The following is an 18,035-nucleotide window of genomic DNA, read 5'->3' as shown; positions in this document are numbered from 1 at the left end:
GAAAAAGGTTGTTGTTAGTGTGGAGAATGGAGTAAGGGGTAGGCTGGGGTAGTCCTTTTCCCACCCACCTTGTGATGAGGTGCTTGCAACCTTAAGTGAGCAGAGTGAATACGTGTGTGTGTGTGTGTGTGTGTGTGTGTGTGTGTGTGAGTGTGTGTACGTGAGTGTATGTGCGAGCACGCGCGCGGGGACGCCCGCCTCCAAACGTGCAGTGTAGTGATTGCAAGCATATGCTCAGGCTGGCAAGCTCGCTTGTGTCAGCGCGGGTGTGTGCTCACGCGTGGGTGAATGCTCGCTGCGAGCACCCGTGCGGAGCCTGCGTGCGCGCCCACGGCTTCCCCGCACTCCCTGGAGGCCCGAGGCTGCCTGCGAGCGCCTCTCCCCAGTCTGCGCAGCGCGCGCCTGCTGTTTCTATAGGAACCAGCACAGCGCCGGGCCCCTCCGGCTGCGGCCCGCGCGCGAGCATGCCCAGTGCAAGCCGCTAGTTTGGCTCCGGGTCTAGGTTTCCAGTAAGTGGCATGCGGGACTCAGGAGAGCTCCCGGGGAGCTGAGCCGATCGCCTTTGTGTGCAGAGGGAGGTGGCGGCGGCGCGACCCCACCCGGGAAGCCCCGCGGCAGGAACAATGCTAGCCTGCTTGACCCGCGGGAACTTACTGGACGTCCTGCAAGAGGGCTTCAATGAGGTAACTGCTCTGCTCCTCCCACCCCCAGGTCACCCCGCGCCTCCCGCCTAATCTCCCGAAGGGAATCCTGGGGGGCGAGGAGGGGCATCCTCCCGGGGAGCCCAGTTGAAGAGCCCGGGAGGTACAACCAGGGTGGTAGGTGTGGTGCAGATGCACGAACCCGAGGACATCAGAAGGGCGGTGGGCCTCTGAACGGAAGGATTGCCCTCACGAGGTGGGAAGGGCAGTCAGGACCACTGGACTCAGAAGGCATCTCCTTGCAGGAAGGGTGGTCCCCACGCCTCTCAGGGACTCTCCAGGGACATGGGGGGGGGGGGATCCCTGAACAGAGCAGCAGAACTCTATTTCAGGCGCTAAGCGGATGAGTCACGGGAGGGGTGCGGTGGCGTGGCATTGGTAGAAAGTTTGAAAGAGGGCAGGAGACTGGGTGGTCCACAGGAGGGGCCCTTTCCACGTGTGGATTTCCTAAATCCTGCACGTTAAAATTTTCCACCACTGAGGAGGACAAGGTTGGCTGAGAGGACCAACCTGGGCCACAGGCCCAGTTTCATGAGCTAATATGTGATCCCCTTCTGTGAGAACTGCAGTGGGGAGCTGCAACCTGACAGGAAAGGTGGGCCAGGATTGACGAAGGCAGGCTCTGTTTTCTCTGAAAAAGTTTCTTTCAGAATTCTCTTACCTCTTCCATTTGCTTCTTGTGTGACCCAGGCTCTTCTTGTTTGCTCCTCAGTCATCCTTTTGGTTGTCTTAGCCCAGCAGCCGCAAAGGCATAAGCTATTGGTCATGGCTTCCTGCCTTTTCCCAGTCCACCTTTCCCTTCTCTACGGATTTCTTAAATTTTAGGTTTTTTGTGGCAGGGGCCTTGAGCATGCTACGCAAGTGCTCTCCCAAGACCCTACTCCTCCACCCTTTAAGACAGCCCGTGTGTTTTTAGAATCAGTTTTTACTCAGATAATATAAACACCACCACCCCCTTCCGTGTACACGGGTGACTGAAACCAGAGCCTTGCACGAATGACTAGGGGCTATATCACTGAGCTACATCCTAAACCTATTCTCTTCTCAAATATTAACATTACAGGCAAGATGGATGAGCCTTTGTGCCATTACTGGCTCTCACCCGCTTCCTAACCTTTTCCCTAGAGGCAACCAACCATTCTCATGAATTTCCATGTAGAATTTTTTTTCCTACAGCTGCACGACAGGCTTCCCCCCCTTGATCCCTGTTTCTAATTAAGAAATCCTATATTCTGACCTGCCTTAGAACTATCCCCAGTTCTGGCCCCTGTGCCCCAGCCTTATTTCCTGACACACACAGAAAAAAAAAAAAATCTAATGGAAACGTTCTGCCAATGTGACCAACTGTGCTGGAATTTTCCTTTGGCTGAGGGGTGTCACAACCTTTATTAAAGGGCAGAGCTTGTATCCTGCCTGCCTGGCAGGCCTCCTCATCTTCCCATCACTCTTGACTGAACACATGTAAGGGAATCGTTAACAAAGAGCTACAGACCCAGAGGTGAACACAGAAAAGCCAGGAAGCACACCTCTTTCAGTGTCTCCAGGATTCTCAGTCATCTACACTCACTCTCTATCCCTGGGCCTTCTCTGCTCTTTCTCTCTGTAAATCCTGCTCATTCACCAGTTGTGGTAAAGCCTCCTTGGGTCCTCTCCTGGCCTCTCCCCCTTTTCTATTTTAGCCCAGCTCTCTGGTGTCAGAACCCACCTTCTGAATAGAAGGCAGCTGGCACAGAGCCAAGTCCTCCTCTGTGTTTTCTGCTGCTTCTCCATCTCTAAGTCTTCATCTAAAAGACCCACATGAGAACAAAGCAGCCTGGTTGTCATTTCCGTGCCTCTGTACGTAAATACTGCCTAGCATTCAGTTCTTCCAAAACAAGGGGAAAGGAGAGTGGAAGGTCTTTTTCCCCCTGTGATGGTAATGGAGTCTTCCTAAAAGCAACACTCAGACAACTGTATAATCAATTCTTCCATTCAAAACAATTCAGCAGTTTGTCTTCGCCTCTCTGATATTGGACCTGTCTACCCATCTCATAACATGCCCTCTCTGCAAACCAATGGACATTTTCTCCTTAGTAGGTTTGAACTTTGAAAATGAAAATAGCACTTTTGATTTTGTGCCTCTGAATAATACAAATATCATTAATAGGTTAAATTTGAATGATTCCCAAGTTAATGTAAATCTTTCCACATACAGAATACATTTTCTTCATTTCCCCCCACATATACTATCACATATAATCATACTAGTGAATAGCAGTCTGAGGGAAGTAATTGGGATGGTTGGTAGGAGACTTGTTTGATCTTCCAGACTCAAGGTTGCTTGATAGACCCAGTAATAGTCAATCTCTTTTGTTATGATAAGACTGTATAACTGGGCACTTAAAAGATAGTGTCAGAAAACACTTAATTCCTCCGAGAAAGTCTTTGTACCGAGGCTAAGAATACCACACAGGTTTTCAGCCACCACTTGGGGAATAATCTAAGAGTATCTGAAGCTACCCTTCATCACGCAGATGGCTTATTATAGGTCTGTGTGGTTAGGGCTTCAACCTCATTCTCCACCGCAGAGAAAACTCCCACAGGAAGCAGGGATATGGTCCTAATTGGTTAATTATAAGGAAAGCCAGCAGCAGCAGAGAGAAGCTCTGCCCTTTGAATCAAGGCTTCCCTCTATTAACTCTGGGTCTCTTCTCATTCCACATGTCAGTCACTAAATATAACTGTGTGTAACAGAATCTTCAGTCACATAGACAGACAGACACACACACACACACACACACACACACACACAGAGTCCCACCTAGAGTCAGCATGCTTGGCAAAGAAGTCACAGAATTGACTCATGCCAGTGACACTAAAGCAATCTCTTGTGTTGACATGGTCAGTGTTCACTGTGAGTTATCCATAGATTTCGGCTACTGTCATTGGTAACTCACTTTGGCTATGATGGGTTTTCTATAATTCTTTACTTCTCCATTCTGCTTTTGCCTCAAAGCTATGTATGTGTGTGTGTCTGTCTATCTGTCTCTCTGTGTCTGTTTGTGTGAGTGTCTCTGTGTTTCTGTGTGTGTGTCTCTGTGTGTGTGTGTGTATTTGTGTGTGTGTGTCTGTCTGTCTGTCTCTATGTGGGCCTGTTTGTGTGAGTGTCTCTGTGTGTCTCTGTGTGTGTGTCTGTCTATTTGTCTCTCTGTGTCTGTTTGTGTGTCTCTGTGTGTCTCTATGTGTGTCTCTGTATGTGTCTGTCTGTCTGTCTCTGTATGTCTGTTTGTGTGTCTGTGTGTCTCTGTGCGTGTCTCTGTATGTGTGTGTGTCTGTTTGTGTGAGTGTCTCTGTGTGTCTCTGTATGTGTCTGTGTGTGTGTCTGTCTGTCTGTCTCTCTGTGTCTGTTTGTGTGTCTCTGTGTGTCTCTGTATGTGTGTGTCTGTGTGTGTGTGTGTCTGTCTGTCTCTATGTGGGCCTGTTTATGTGAGTGTCTCTGTGTGTGTCTGTATGTGTGTGTCTGTCTGTCTCTATGTAGGCCTGTTTGTGTGAGTGTCTCTGTGTGTCTCTCTGTATGTGTGTGTGCAGCCCTGAAATTGATGTCAAGTGTCTTCTTCAGTTGATCTCTGCCTTATTGTTTGAGGCAGAGCATGGAGCTCACTGATTCACAGGCCTGTCTGGCTAGTGTGCTCTGGAGAGTCCGCCTGTCTTTGTCCCTCCAGTGCTAGGGTGGCAGTTGTATGCTGCTTACTGTGCCTGGCTTTGTATGTAGGTGCTGGGTATCTAAAACCAGGTCTTCATGCTTAAATAGCAAGCCCTTCACTGACTTGCCCATCTCCCTAGCCCTGCTGACTTTGATACAGGGTCTTGTGTAGCCCAGGCTGGCCCTGAACTCCATGTGCAGCTAAGGATGACCTTGAATTCCTGTCCATCCTATCTCCATTTCCCCTGTGCTGGAGTTGCAGGCATACTCCACAACACCTAGTCTAAACAACTTGGTATTGTTATGTTGACATTGTCATTGACAGCATGAATTTCTGCCAGTGTTTTCCATGGGGGCTAAACTTCTTTTTAAAAACTTTGATGTTTGAGCTGAAAGATTTTTAATAGACCTACAAGTATAATGTGGTTTGATGAAAAAACATTTATTTGTTCATTGGATGAGGGCGCAATGTATACAGCCATTGAAATCTTTATATAGAGAGACAGAACCTACTGGAAAAGCTCCAGTAGAATGCTTAAGGTCATAAATGTCACAAAGGAGCAATATTTGTGGGAGATTGTGTAGATACCTTCTAATTAATAAAACCATGAAAAGAAGCAATGTTTATACACCTTTGTGTATATTGAGGCCAGATTCCCCCCCCCCCCCCCCCCCCCCCCACCCGCTTGGCTGATATGCGCGTGCAGGCGATCACTCACCAGACGCTCACTGAGTTACTGTGTTTACCAGGCACTGTGCCAGGCTCTGGAAATAGAAGCCAAATAACAGAGTCTGTTCCCTGATGGGGCACACGGGCCAAGATAAAGAAAGTATCATACTTGGGAACGCTGTGGTAACACAGACAGACATCCTTCTTGTGGGAAAGAGCGAACTTCTGCCTAGATATGATGGCTGAGAGGCTGAAAGCCAAGGGAACGACTTGTGAAAAAGGTGGTCAGTATGAAGCCAGTTCTCTGACAACATGAACTGACAGGCGTCTCTCCAAGTAGGAAAGGAATCATACGTGTGTGTGACTTCCATAGCACGTTGCTGCAGTGCCAGCTACTCAGCAGGTTGAGGCAGAGGGCTGTTTGGTCCACATGAGTCCTTGTTTGAAAAAAAAAAAAAAGTGGAGGGTGAACCGAGCGCGGTGAGATGGGTCAGTCAGTAGCGAGAGGCATTTGCCACCAAGCCTGACGACCTGAGTTCCATATCTAAAACCTACATGGTGGAAGGGGAGAACTGAGCCCTCCAAGCTGCCCTCTGATCTCCACACACACCCCATGACAGGTGTACACCCACCCACACGCTCCCAGTTCCCCCTCAAATAAATAAATAAATGTTTTGTTTTTTAAAAGGAAGGGATAGGGCGGGGAATTCATGTGCTTGGTAGTCCCTGAGAACCAGAGTGTGAGCCTTTGTCTAGCCTCACTCTGTAACGGGGATACCTAGTAAGGAAGAGAACCGACAGGCAGAGTAGCTACCGGGAGCATCCCTCTGTAGTTCCTCATGCTTTCCGTGGAGTAGTGTTGCAGTATTGGGCCAAAAAAAGAGGGAAGGTTCCAGCCATTTCCACAATGAATCCCTCAGTGCTTTGCTGTAGAAATTAAAGTCCCGTTAAGTATTTAATGTAGCAACCCCCCAGCCCCCCACCCCAGCCTGACTTCCTGACTTCCTCACCCCCACCCACCCAGGCTCACTGGCTTTGTTCCCCACTGGTGACAATGCCAGCTCAACAGATGCTCCCTGGCTGAAAGCTATCAGAGAGCCTTGTGTTCCTGGTGCCCCGTGATGGGCAGACCCAGCTTTGTAGCCATGATAGGGCACAGCTTGCCAGGTGCCACTCCCCCAGGCAGTGGAGAGAGTTTGACTCTCTCATGTTGAGCTCCCTTGTAACACTTCATCTGCGAAGCCCGAGCTGGGCCTTGTCTGGGCTGTGGAGACCAATGGCTGAAACTCAAGCTTTTCTGAAGACATTTCTGCATTAGCCCCAAAGTTAATCCCCATTAAAGTGGTTATGCACATAACCTTCATCAGCCACATTTGGTAAGGGGTGAATCCAGTATTAAAGTGCTCAGGGTGGGCCAGATGTTCTGTTTCTAAACTGAGAGATGCCCTTAGACTATGGATTGATTGACTATAGGTAGATGAAGTGAGCCATTCTCATGCATTTATAGATCATTTACCTCGTCACATGTATTCATGAAGGAACAGAGACTGGAGCGTCTAATTAATGGGAATTTTAAAATAAGTTCATGAAATGGTATCATTTTGAAACACTTTAGTTCTTTTTCTATATGATCCTGTGGTCCCAGAACTAATATTGATATGGACGGTCTGGTCCATGTGAGGAAGAAGAAATTTTAATGATGCTTTTCTTTTGACCCAACTAGCCATCAGGAACAACGAACAAAGAGCATCGGCTCAGCAAAGAACCAAAAGAATTCACAGAAAAGAGTTGGGCAGTGGTGGCCACGCCTTTAGTCCCAGTACTTGGAAGGCAGAGGCAGGCGGATCTCTGAGTTCAAGACCAACCTGGTCTACAGAATGAGTTTTAGGACATCTAGGGCTGCACAGAGAAACCCTGTGTCTCAATATAGTGTTGTGTTTTTTTTTTTTTTGTTGTTGTTGTTTTGTTTTTTTTCCTACTGAATTTAGCCCTGTTATAACTTTACCTAGGCTTTTGTATCTTAGGATCTTCCAATGGCTGTCTTTCCACCTTCAGCTGCTAGGGGGGGTCTCAGTTCTAAACAAGTATCACTGTTAGACTAATTTCCTTTGTGGGCCCGTCAGTTTTCTTCTGCACTGTCTCTGGCCTGTCATGAAAGCTTGCAACTCTCCAGGTGGCCCGCAGGGAGTCACAAACCCAAACCACTCTGACATTTCTACATTAGAACAGTGGGTCCCATGAAGTTCCCTGGTGGAAATTACTCCCAGCTCTGGCAGCTCTAACCAAACAAACCCTCTGCAGAAACAGTCTTTGATCTTGGGCTCCTGAGGGATGGAGGGCAGAGGCTGACTCTAGGCAGTTGTTTAGGAGGAAGGGAGGATCCTAAAGAAAAACAGAAGGAAAGTTACATTTGGCAGCAAGATGGCTTCCAAGGTCAAGGGCCCCTGCCCAGATGAAGATGTGGATAGAACTGTCTGCACTGAGACTGTGGACTCAGATTATAGGGTACGTGGAGTATCCTAGAGGAAGCTGATGGAGACAGGGATGGATGGGCCTTGTGAGACTCAAATTGTGCTTAGACAGCAGAGACCACTGCTGCCTCTGTTTTCCTTCCTCTGAGGCCTGACTCAGAGCTAGCATCAAAACTCTCTCTTTTGCTGGGTAGGCAGTGGTGGTGCACGCCTTTAATCCCAGCACTTGGAAGGCAGAGGCAGGCAGATTTCTGAGTTTGAGGCCAGCCTGGTCTGCAGAGTGAGTTCCAGGACAGCCAGGGTTATACAGAGAAACCCTGTCTCGAAAAACCAAAACCAAACCAAACCAAACAAAACAAAAACCCTTTCTCTTTCTAGAATTATCCATACACTGACATTTTTTAAATGACTTATTTATTTTTATGTATATGAATGTTTGTCTGCATATATAATATATAATGTGCCATATTATATATATGATATGCGTGTGCATACACACACACACACACACACACACACACACACACACATATATATCTCATAAGTTCCTGGTGCCAGTAGAGACTAGAAGTGGGCATCAGATCCCCTGGAACTGGAGTTGCAGCTGGTTGTGAGCCGACACATAGGAACTGGAAACCAAACCAGTGTCCTATGTAAGACCAGCAAGTGTCCTTAGGCTGTAATCTCTATTTCCAGCCCTGGACACTGACATCTTTATAGCTTCCCCTGAACAAGTTAAAAATTGAAACTCGGGGCTGGAGAGATGGTTTAGCAGTTAAGAGCACTGGACCTGAGTTCAATTCCCAGCACCCACATGGCAGCTCACAACTGTACATAACTTAAGTTCCAAGGGATCCAACACTCTCACACAGACATACATTCGGGCAAAACACCAATGCACATAAAATAAATAATTAAAAAAAAAAAAGAAACAAAACTGAAACTCAAGAGAAAGTCAGGATCTGTCCTGTCGTGGACTCATGATGACTGTCTGGCTTGCCTTTCTTTTCTTTGTTAAACTCTGGCTGCAGGTGCCATAAACCCAGCGTGAACAAGAAGAATTAGGAAGTGGAATTCATTGACTCACACTCCTAGGAAAATCTGAAAAATTAAACCATAGAGAGGGCAGGGCCACCGCAGTATTTCAGACTTAGAGAAAAGCAAAAAGCTCTAATGTTGGGTGCCAGGCTCCTACAGATGGCCCCTTCTCCTGGTGGCTTCACTCCTTCTTCCACAGCTTTTCACTAGTAACTGGACAGCCTGCTGATTGCAACATTTAAGTGTGTGTGTGTGTGTGTGTGTGTGTATGTGCTTGTGCATGCGCGTGCATAATATGTTGCAAGTTACTGGACAACTTCAGGTATCACTCCTCAGGTGCCTTCCACCTTTTTATAATAAGTTCTCTTACCATCTTGGAACTTGCCAGGAAGCCTAGTCTAGCTGGCCAGGGAACACACAGGTGTGTGTTCATCTTAGGTCCGTCTCATCTTAGTGCCTCTGGGATTACAGGCTGGTGGCACAATGCCCCAGCTCCGGGAGATCTGACATCCTCTCTTGGACTTTGTGGGCACTTCCTCTCTCTGTCTCTCTGTGTGTCTCTCACTACCTCTTCTACACACACACACACACACACACACACACACACACACACTTAAAATGAATCTTTTTAGTTCTCAGAAGAAGTCAAGTGCAAAGGGGAAGTAGGTAGATTGGAGGTGAGATTTAGAGGGGGAAGAAAAAGAAAATGAATAGTCTAGGCTCTGAACCCCCACACCCGGGTTCTAACCAGAGAAGACCTACTTAAAAAAAAAATCTAGGGCTCGAGAGATGGCTTGTGGTTGAGGGCACTGGGTGCTCTTCCAGAGGACTCAGGTTTGATTCCCAGCACTGACATGATGACTTATAACCATCCGTAACTCCAGTTCCAGGGAAACCAACACCTTCTGCAGGCACCAGAAGGCACCCAGGTGCTGCACAGATACACATGCAGGCAAAACTTGCATACTCATAAAAAGCCTAGCTTAACTAAACTGAAAATCTGGGCCTGCAAGATGGCCTCCAGCCAGCCACATGGTAGGCGAGAACGGACTCGTCCAAGGTGTCCTCTGGCCTCCACATGCAAGTTCCGGCATGTTCACACACCCTAGCTTCCCTGCACACATTCATCCAAGGACAAGATAACACAAATGGTTTTAAAAACTCTTGGCTTGGGGAGCTGAGGGTAGGGCTCAGGGGTAGAGTGTCCGTTGAGTAAGTTGAGACCCAGGGTTTAACACTCGGCAATGCAAAACAAACATCTAGCTTTATAAAAGTTCCACATTTTTTTTTTTGGAGACAGGGTTTCTCTGTATAACCCTGCCTGTCCTGGAACTTATTATGTAGGCCAGGCTGGCCTCGAACTTACAAGAGATCCACATGCCTCTACCTCCCAGGTGCTGGGGTTAAAGGCATGTGCCACTACTACTCGGTTAAAAATTACAATTTATTAAATACTATAGTACAAAAAAAACAAAAGGGAGGGGGAGACGAAAACGAAGCAACTGCGGAACTTGCACATGACAGCCTCTTGCAAAAAGCATATAGCTGGCCGGGCAGTGGTGGTGCATGCCTTTAATCCCAGCACTTGGGCGGCAGAAGCAGGCGGATTTCTGAGTTTGAGGCCAGCCTGGTCTACAGAGTGAGTTCCAGGACAGCCAGGGCTACATGGAGAAACCCTGTCTCAAAAAATAAAAAAACAAAAACAAAAACAAACAAACAAAAAACCCAAAAAAAACCCATATATCTGGACTCCCAGCATAGCCTCTTCTCAGACAAGCATCTTGGTGGAGAAGTGGGTGCCCTTCTGATCCTCAAAAGTGTGACTTTGTCCTTTAAATAGTATTTTAAGAGCCTGCAGCAGGTGCTTGGTAGCAAAGAAACAGGATCTTTCCTGCTCTTTAAGTGAGAAGTGCAGATATCTCAAGGCCTCAGGGAGACTAGACCCCCAGTTTAGAGGCTGACCCCCACAAAGTTAGATGGAAAGGGTGGAGTGAGACCTGGAGAAGAGCTACCTGGCCCTTCACCCAGGGTAAGGATTGCCCCATGCAGCTGTGGAGCTCGGGCATGCCGGGTAGATTCACTTGGCTCACTTACCCCAGCATGATTTGTGGTAGACAGCCCAAATGCCAGCTATTAGTTTCTTAAAAATCACTGACTTAACCTAAGGCTTGATTATCCTTTTTTAAAAAATATTATGAATCTGGGCATAATACAAAATAGCCCCAGCATCTTATTGTCTCCTGCTCCTCCCTTGGGAGGACTTCCAGCTCCATCATAATGACAATCTAGACTCCCAGTTCCTGCACTGCCCTTCTGCTCCAACTAACACCTCCACACCACTTCATCAGGACCACATCTGGAACTTACTCCACCATGTTACCTGCACGTAAGAAACAAAACAACAGCAGCAGCAACAACAACAAATCCCGTTTTCCCTTTTTAGAGAGAAAGAGGAAGGGACCCAGCTCTGTCACCCAGGCTGGCCTCAAGGTCACTGTGTAGCCCAGGCTAGTCTTAAACACACAGCAGTCCTCCTGCCTTGGCCTTCTGAGTATGGTGGTTGCAGGTGTGTACTCTCACACTGGCTATGCACCTGGCGTCTTGAACCCTGACCCTGTGCTCAAATCCAGTTCCCACTACTCAATTTATTAAACTTAATGACCCGTCAGCCTCTCCTCATGTCCTCCATCCTCTCACCTTCCCTGCTGCTTTCACCTTCTTTCCCTGGCTGGGACTCCGTGACCAGTGACTTCATCTCCAGCCCCTTTTGTTTGCCCTAGTGATCCTGGCGTGCCCTGACTACCTCCACCGCTCACATGAGCCTGGGCTTGGTCCTCTCCTTGAGTGGTCCAGGCCTGCTGAGCTGTTCCACAGCAAGTTGCTTCACCCTCCCAGGTGACTCCCTTGGAGCAGTGTCCTCTCTGTCCCTGCTTGGCACTTGATGCTGGGAAGTGGATGTCAAGGGTCTTTCTTGACCACACACTGCCTTGTATATTGAGGTAGACCCTTGGACCAGCCCCTTTTTTGGCTAGTGTATCTAGTTAGCTTACTCTTGGGAATCCCCCTTTCCACCTCCTGCACTGGCTATCATGCTCATCCAGCTTTTAGGTGGTTCAGGGTTCTGAACTCCTTTCTTTTTTTTTTTATTAATTTATTTATTTTATGCATATGAGTACACTGTAGCTGTACAGATGGTTGTGAGCCACCATGTGGTTGCTGGGATTTGAACTCAGGACCTTCGGAAGAGCAGTCAGCGCTCTTAACTTCTGAGCCATCCCTCCAGCCACCTGAACTCCTTTCTTTATGCTTATGTAGTAAGCTGAGATGTCATGATGATGATGATGATGATGATGATGATGATGATGATGATGATGATGATTTGGTGTGCATGGGTGTGCATGCCATAACACATGTGGTGGTCACAGGGCAACTTTGTGGTGTCAGTTCCTTTTTTCTACCTTCACAGGGGCTCTGGGTTTTGAAATCAGTTCAGCAAGTGCCTTTACCTGCTGAACTGTGTTCATCGCACCAGCCTACCAGTGATAAGTCCCAGGTTTCTTTGTTATGGTAGAAATAATAAATTCTCTGGAGTAAGATGGAGTGGGTTTACCTGGTTTGAATACCTATTGGTAGTGTGATCTTGAGCATGTTTCCCTGTATGAAAATGGCCTAAATGATAATGATTCTAATGATCGGATCTTGTCTTAGTTTGCTCTCTGTCACTGTAATAAAACACCATGACTAAAAGCAGTATTGGGGTAGAGTGGGTTTATTTAGCTTATACTTCAGACTGAATCATCGAGGGAAGTCAGGCACTGAAGCGGAGGTCACGGAGGAGCACTGCCTGGCAACATGCTGCTCATGGCTCACTCAGCCTGCTTTCTTCTGCCATCCAGGACCACCATTCTTGGGCAGCATCACCACCAGTGGCCTGGGCCCTCCCACATCAGTCATGAATCAAGAAAACACCTTGCAGATTTGCATACAGGCAACCTGATGGAGACATTTTTTCAATTGATGGTCTCCTCCCAGATATCAAGTTGAGGGAGGGAAAAACAACGTAACTAGAACAAGTCTGATGGCTGAAGGAGAAATGCATGTGCCCCCCCCTTCCCTCTCCCTCTCCCTCTCCCTTTCCCTCTCCCTCTCCCTCTCCCTCTCAGGTGCCCTCACTTCCCACTCCCTTTCACACCAGATAATGTCTTGCAGTTTGCCTCACTCACTTTATGAGATGCTTTGGAGCACAGGATTTGGGGTAAGCACTGAATTCAAGCCTCTGTTCTCCGGCTGGCCAGCCCCATGACTGTAGCTGTGCTATTTATTACTCATGACCTTGGTTCTCACATCCATCAAGTAGGAATGATGGTTCCTTGTGGGATCCGTGTGTGTAAAGTGGTGAATACTTGAGAGTCTGTGGTCAAGTATTTACCACAGCACCTGGTATGTAGCAAGTGCTCAGTGGGAGGTAGTCATTTGCACAGCTATGACTGCACTTGCAGACGTGCATGGGTACTTCTTAAGGTGCGTCTTCAATGCAAGCCCATGTCCTGTGCTCTGGATACATGGAGAACACCCCACCCTGGCGTCCTGCAGATAGTTCAGACCGTGCCCAGAACTTAACTGTTTGCCCGCTGCTCGTTCTTCATTTCACCGGCATCCCTGACAGCGCTGCCTACCAGCCAGTCCTCAGGCACTGCTGTCTGGGCCCTTCCTTCTGTATGATTTTCTTGCCAAAAAATCTACAACCTGAATTTCATCGTGAGAAAACCATGAAAAATAATTAAAGGTCTGTGAGGTGGCACAGGGCTTGCCACTGAGCCTGATGGCTTCTGTTTGATCCGGGGACCCACATGGGTTCTTTTTAAAAAAAGAAATTCAAAGGAAGTCTGCAGATGATGTCAATGGCAGTTTTGTATTTTGATCACTGTGTTGTAGTTCTCTAGTGGTGACCTGGGCAAGAGTACAGATGGGCAGTTTGTGTAGTTAACCTTTTGTTGTTGTTGTTGTTTTTAAGACAGCATGTCATAGTCAAGCTAGCCTCAACCTTGCTGGGTAACAATGGCCTTACACTTCTGATCCTCCTGCCCAAAAGGGATTACGGGCACATCATCACCACACCCACTTTATACAGTGTTGGGGATTGAACCCAGAGCCTTCTGTATGGTAGGCAAACTGACTACCCATGAAACCATATCCCCAGCCCACATTTACCTTTTCATAAGCCAGAAATTATTTCACAATGAAAAGTTATTAAATGAAAAAAATTATTCTTAGGGATTTTGAATGACCCATCAGTGTGAAGCAGCGGTGTGGTCAGGTGGGAACAAGGGAAGAAGGAAAGACAGAAGAGAGAAAAAAAAAAAACAGAGAAATGAGTGAGTGAGCTTCACATATCCTTTATACACAATGCATTGTAGCAGGTGAGAAGTGTCAGGATCTTAGAGATCTTTAGGCCAGAAGCATAATAATCCCCGTAAACTGCCGAGACACTCTGGCACTGAACTACATCCCAGCTCTTCCTTGTCTTGCCATACATCTGGAGAGGGAATCAGTGGTCTGAATTGCTGTTTGTCACACTCAAATGCACATACAGACGTCAGGGGATCCCATTAAAATGCAAGTTCTGTGAGAGCTGGGAGATACCAAGACACTGCTTCTCCAGTGGATTCCCACGGGGTGCTGTTATGGCTGGTCTGAACCACACTGAGCCACTTAGTGCAGAGGAATAGTGCACAAGGGACCCGGGCATCACCTGTGGGAGGAGTGCTTTAGACTAAAGAGCATCCTCCGAGGTTCACCAGAATCACTTACAGCTCAGAAATGCCTTAATTTGGAGCAGGAAGAACTTCAACTTTGCCCTGGGTATTAAATTTGCACCTCATATTCATGTTTCACTTTCTGAGTGGCTTTGAAAGGATTATCTCACCTTATTCTGAGTCTCAGCTTTTAGTCTTCATCGTAGATAGAACATTTAAATCAAGCAGAAAAACATGAGAGAAAGAAAGATGTGTTTAAGGGAACTAGTATAGCTTTGGATCCAGAATAGACTTCCTGAAAAGTAGTGACCCTACCATTCACGCTGTGGATCCTTGCTTGTTGGAAGACCTCAGCTGGGATGCACAGGAAGCAGTTTGGAAGCCCTGATCAGTTTTGCATCCAAGATAATTCCCTTCTTTGCAGCCAAAACAGGGCTATGGCTACTTAAGAAGAAAGTGTCTCACCCTATAGAAGATCACCTGTCCCTGCACAGGGCTTCTGCAGTAACTTAGATATGGGTCTGACGAAACAGGGCAAATGTTTCTCTCAGGAAGCAAATATTTGTGAGCACTAGGTCTCAAAGAGGCAAATCACTGTGAACCGTTGTGACTCCCTGCAGAGATCGTATTTCACACCTTAGGACCATTGAGTTCACGCTTGCTCCCTTTGCTCCCTAACCTCTTGGCCTTCATGCTGGACTAATGCTGTCTCAGCACTGTGTGCAAACCCTTACAGCACTTGCCTCTCTTAGCAAGCGAGTTTGTGTGCAGATGTGTGTGTGTGTGTGCAGGTGTGTGAGCAGGTTTGTGTGCTAGTGTTTGTGTGTACAGGTGTGTGTATTTGTGCAGGTATTGTGTGTATGTACAGATGTGTGTGCAGGTATTGTTTGCATGTACAGATGTGTGTGCAGGTGTTGTAGGTATGTATAGGTCTGTGTGTGTGCAGGTGTGTGTGTGTGCAAGTGTGTGTGTAGTGCTGTGTGTGCAGGTATGTGTGTCTAGGTATGTGTGTGGTCTGGACAAGTTCAGGTATGAGTGTGAAAATGTGTATGTGCAGTTGTGTGTGTGAAGGTGTTGTGTGTATATATAGATATGCATGTGCAGGTGTTGTGTTACATGTAGGTGTGTGTGTATAGGTATATGTATATAGGTGTGTGTTCAGGTATATGTGTGCAGGATGTGTGTGCAGGGGTGCGTAGGTGTTGTGTGTATCTATAGGTATGGGTATATAGGTGTGTGTGCGTGCAGGTGTGTATGTGTGCAGGTGTGTGTGTTCATGCAAGTGGGTATATGCAGAGTGTGTGTGTGTGTGTGTGTGTGTGTGTGTGTGTGTGTGTGTAGGCCAGAGGATGATGTTGGGATGCCTTCTCTGGTCACTCTCTGTTGTTTTTTCAGATAAGCTCTCTCACTGAACCTGGAGTTTTGGTAGACTGTCTGGCCAGTGAGCTCCTGTGATTTGCCTGTCTCCATGCCCAGTGCTAGGGTTTTAGGTGTGCACCACCCACTGTGCCCAGTTTTTTTATGTGGGCTCTCAGGATCCAAACTCAGGTTCTTATACTTACAAACTATGTAGAGGTCTGAGATCTTTGTTGTGGCTTGCTCTCAGATTATTGGTGAACCAGTTGAATGTCACACACAGTTCTCATTGAGTCTGAGGTATTCGAGAGGTCAGGGAAGGTTTTCTTCAAAAAGTAGTGCTTGAGTTGAGACTTTTTAAAAAAAGCATCGGCAGGCAGAGGGAGGTACAGTGGTGAGAAAGTGTGGTGCATTCGGGGAACTGTAGGTGGTCTGGACAGATTGAGGCATGACATCCCTGTCATAAAGGAATAGGGGGTGATCACAGATGCCCCAAGGTCTATTCCTATTGCACAACCAAAGTACCTCATAAAGCAAAATACACAGGCCTACTGTAGAGCAGTTAAGAAATGGGACTTATCTTCAGGATAATGGGAGACCAAGGAAGAATTTTAAGCAGGAGTGCTTGGAGGGCTTGGAGGGTGAGTTTAGGGTGGTTGGTATTATATACAAGAAAGTTTAGCCAAGTGTGGTGGCATAGCCCCATAATTCCAGGACTTGGAAGGCCAGCCTGGTCTACGCAGTGAGTTCTATTCCAGCCAGGACTGTGTTGTGAGACATCATTGTCAGAAAAAAAATTAATGAAAAAGATATAGGGAAAATGATTAGGAGTTCTGTGTTTTTGTTTTAAGACAGGATTCCATGTACCCCAGGCTAGCCTCAAGCTGGCCCCATCTCCCAAAACTTGGGATTACAGATATGCATCACCTTCCCCATTAGGAGTTTTACCACCTAGGTGTTACTCTTTTTTTTTTTTGTCTTTTTTTTATTAGATATTTACTTTATTTACATGTCACACGATATCTCCTTTCCCAGTTTCCCCTCCCCCCCCAAAAAAACCCCAAAAAACCAAAAACAACAACAAGAACAAACCCCTGTTCCCTTCCCCCTCCCCTGCTCGCCGCCCCACCCTCTCCTGCTTACTGACCCTGCTATTCCCCTACACTGGGGCATAGAACCTTCACAGGGCCAAAGGCCTCTCCTCTCATTGATGACCGACTTAGCCATCCTCTACTATATATATGCTGCTGGAGCCATTAGTCCCACCATGTGCAGTCTTTGGTTGGAGGTTTAGTCCCTGGGAGCTCTGAGGGTACTAGTTAGTTCCTATTGTTGTTCATCCTAAGAGGCTGCAAACCCTTCAGCTCTTTGGGTCCTTTCTCTAGCTCCTTCACTGGGGACCCTATACTCAGTTCAATGGATGGCTGTGAGCCTTTACTTCTATTAGTAGAGTCAGGTACTGTCAGAGCCTTTCAGGAGACAGCTATATCAGGCTAGATTGTCCTTCCTTCAGTCTCTGCTCCATAGTTAGTCTCTGCAACTCCTTCCGTGGGTATTTTTCCCCCTTTTAAGAAGGAATGAAGTATCCACATTTTGATCTTCCTTCTTGAGTTTCATATGGTTTGTGGATTGTACTTCGTGTATTCCGATCTTCTTGGCTAATATCCACTTATCAGAGAGTGCATAACATGTGTGGTTTTTTTTTTTTTTTTGACTTGAGTGAGTGACTTTATTCTCAGCCCGCAGAGAACAGGTTACATTCATTTAAGAAATGGTGTAGGTATTAAGATGTTCTATCCTTAAAGTCATTCACCAGCTGTTTCCATGAACAATGGTTCTGCTTGGAAGGTGGCACAGACATTAGGTGAGGGTAAGAATTTGGTTCATTAGCTGTGATAATTTGGAAAAGCATTCATCTCAGAGAAAGAGTAACTTATAAAGTCCTCTTTTTCAAACTTGATACAAGAGTCACATCAAGCAAAGCATTCAGTCTCACTCTTTGTTGTTCTCTTACAAGCAACCTCCCTAGTTAGTCATCTATGTTTCTTTTGAGTATATAAATACTTTTGAAATATATAAGCTGTTCTGAAAACCATAGTATAGTGTAAAGACATGAAATAAACAATATTGTTGATAGAGAGGCTGAGATAAGAGAAACAAGATTTCAAGACCCTTATGTTGTACATAGCCAGACTCTGTCACAAACAAACAAGCTGGAAGTGTATATAGATTGTACAATGTTGGACCTATTTCTCCAATTAACAAATTAGAGAGACTATTGGATGACAATCAGCAAATTTCTAATTCCTCATATTATTGGATTTCAATCGATTAGGATATGTTGGTAATATTAATTTTCAT

The 18,035-nt window shown here is 46.6% G+C and overlaps 1 protein-coding gene across 6 annotated transcripts in view; it reads left to right on the top strand.

Annotated features, from left to right (window-relative positions):
* The window catches only part of Dixdc1 (DIX domain containing 1), a 79,515-nt gene that overhangs the window by 8,814 nt on the left and 52,666 nt on the right, over nucleotides 1–18,035 (top strand). For 2 of the 6 annotated variants that reach the window (XM_031342999.1, XM_031342998.1), the window contains exon 1: nucleotides 230–683. The exons of 1 other annotated variant lie outside the window; for it this stretch is intronic. In XM_031342999.1, coding sequence (XP_031198859.1) covers nucleotides 624–683 — 60 coding nt within the window. In that variant the 5' untranslated portion in view covers nucleotides 230–623. Of the gene's footprint in view, nucleotides 1–227; nucleotides 684–18,035 lie in introns of those variants that run through there. 3 more of the 6 variants (XM_031343000.1, XM_031343005.1, XM_031343003.1) reach the window with 3 other exon arrangements.

Source organism: Mastomys coucha, unplaced genomic scaffold, assembly GCF_008632895.1.
Source record: "Mastomys coucha isolate ucsf_1 unplaced genomic scaffold, UCSF_Mcou_1 pScaffold23, whole genome shotgun sequence".
Lineage (NCBI taxonomy): Eukaryota > Metazoa > Chordata > Mammalia > Rodentia > Muridae > Mastomys > Mastomys coucha.
Note: the sequence above shows the minus strand (reverse complement) of the source record. Positions and strands in the feature narration are given on the sequence as shown.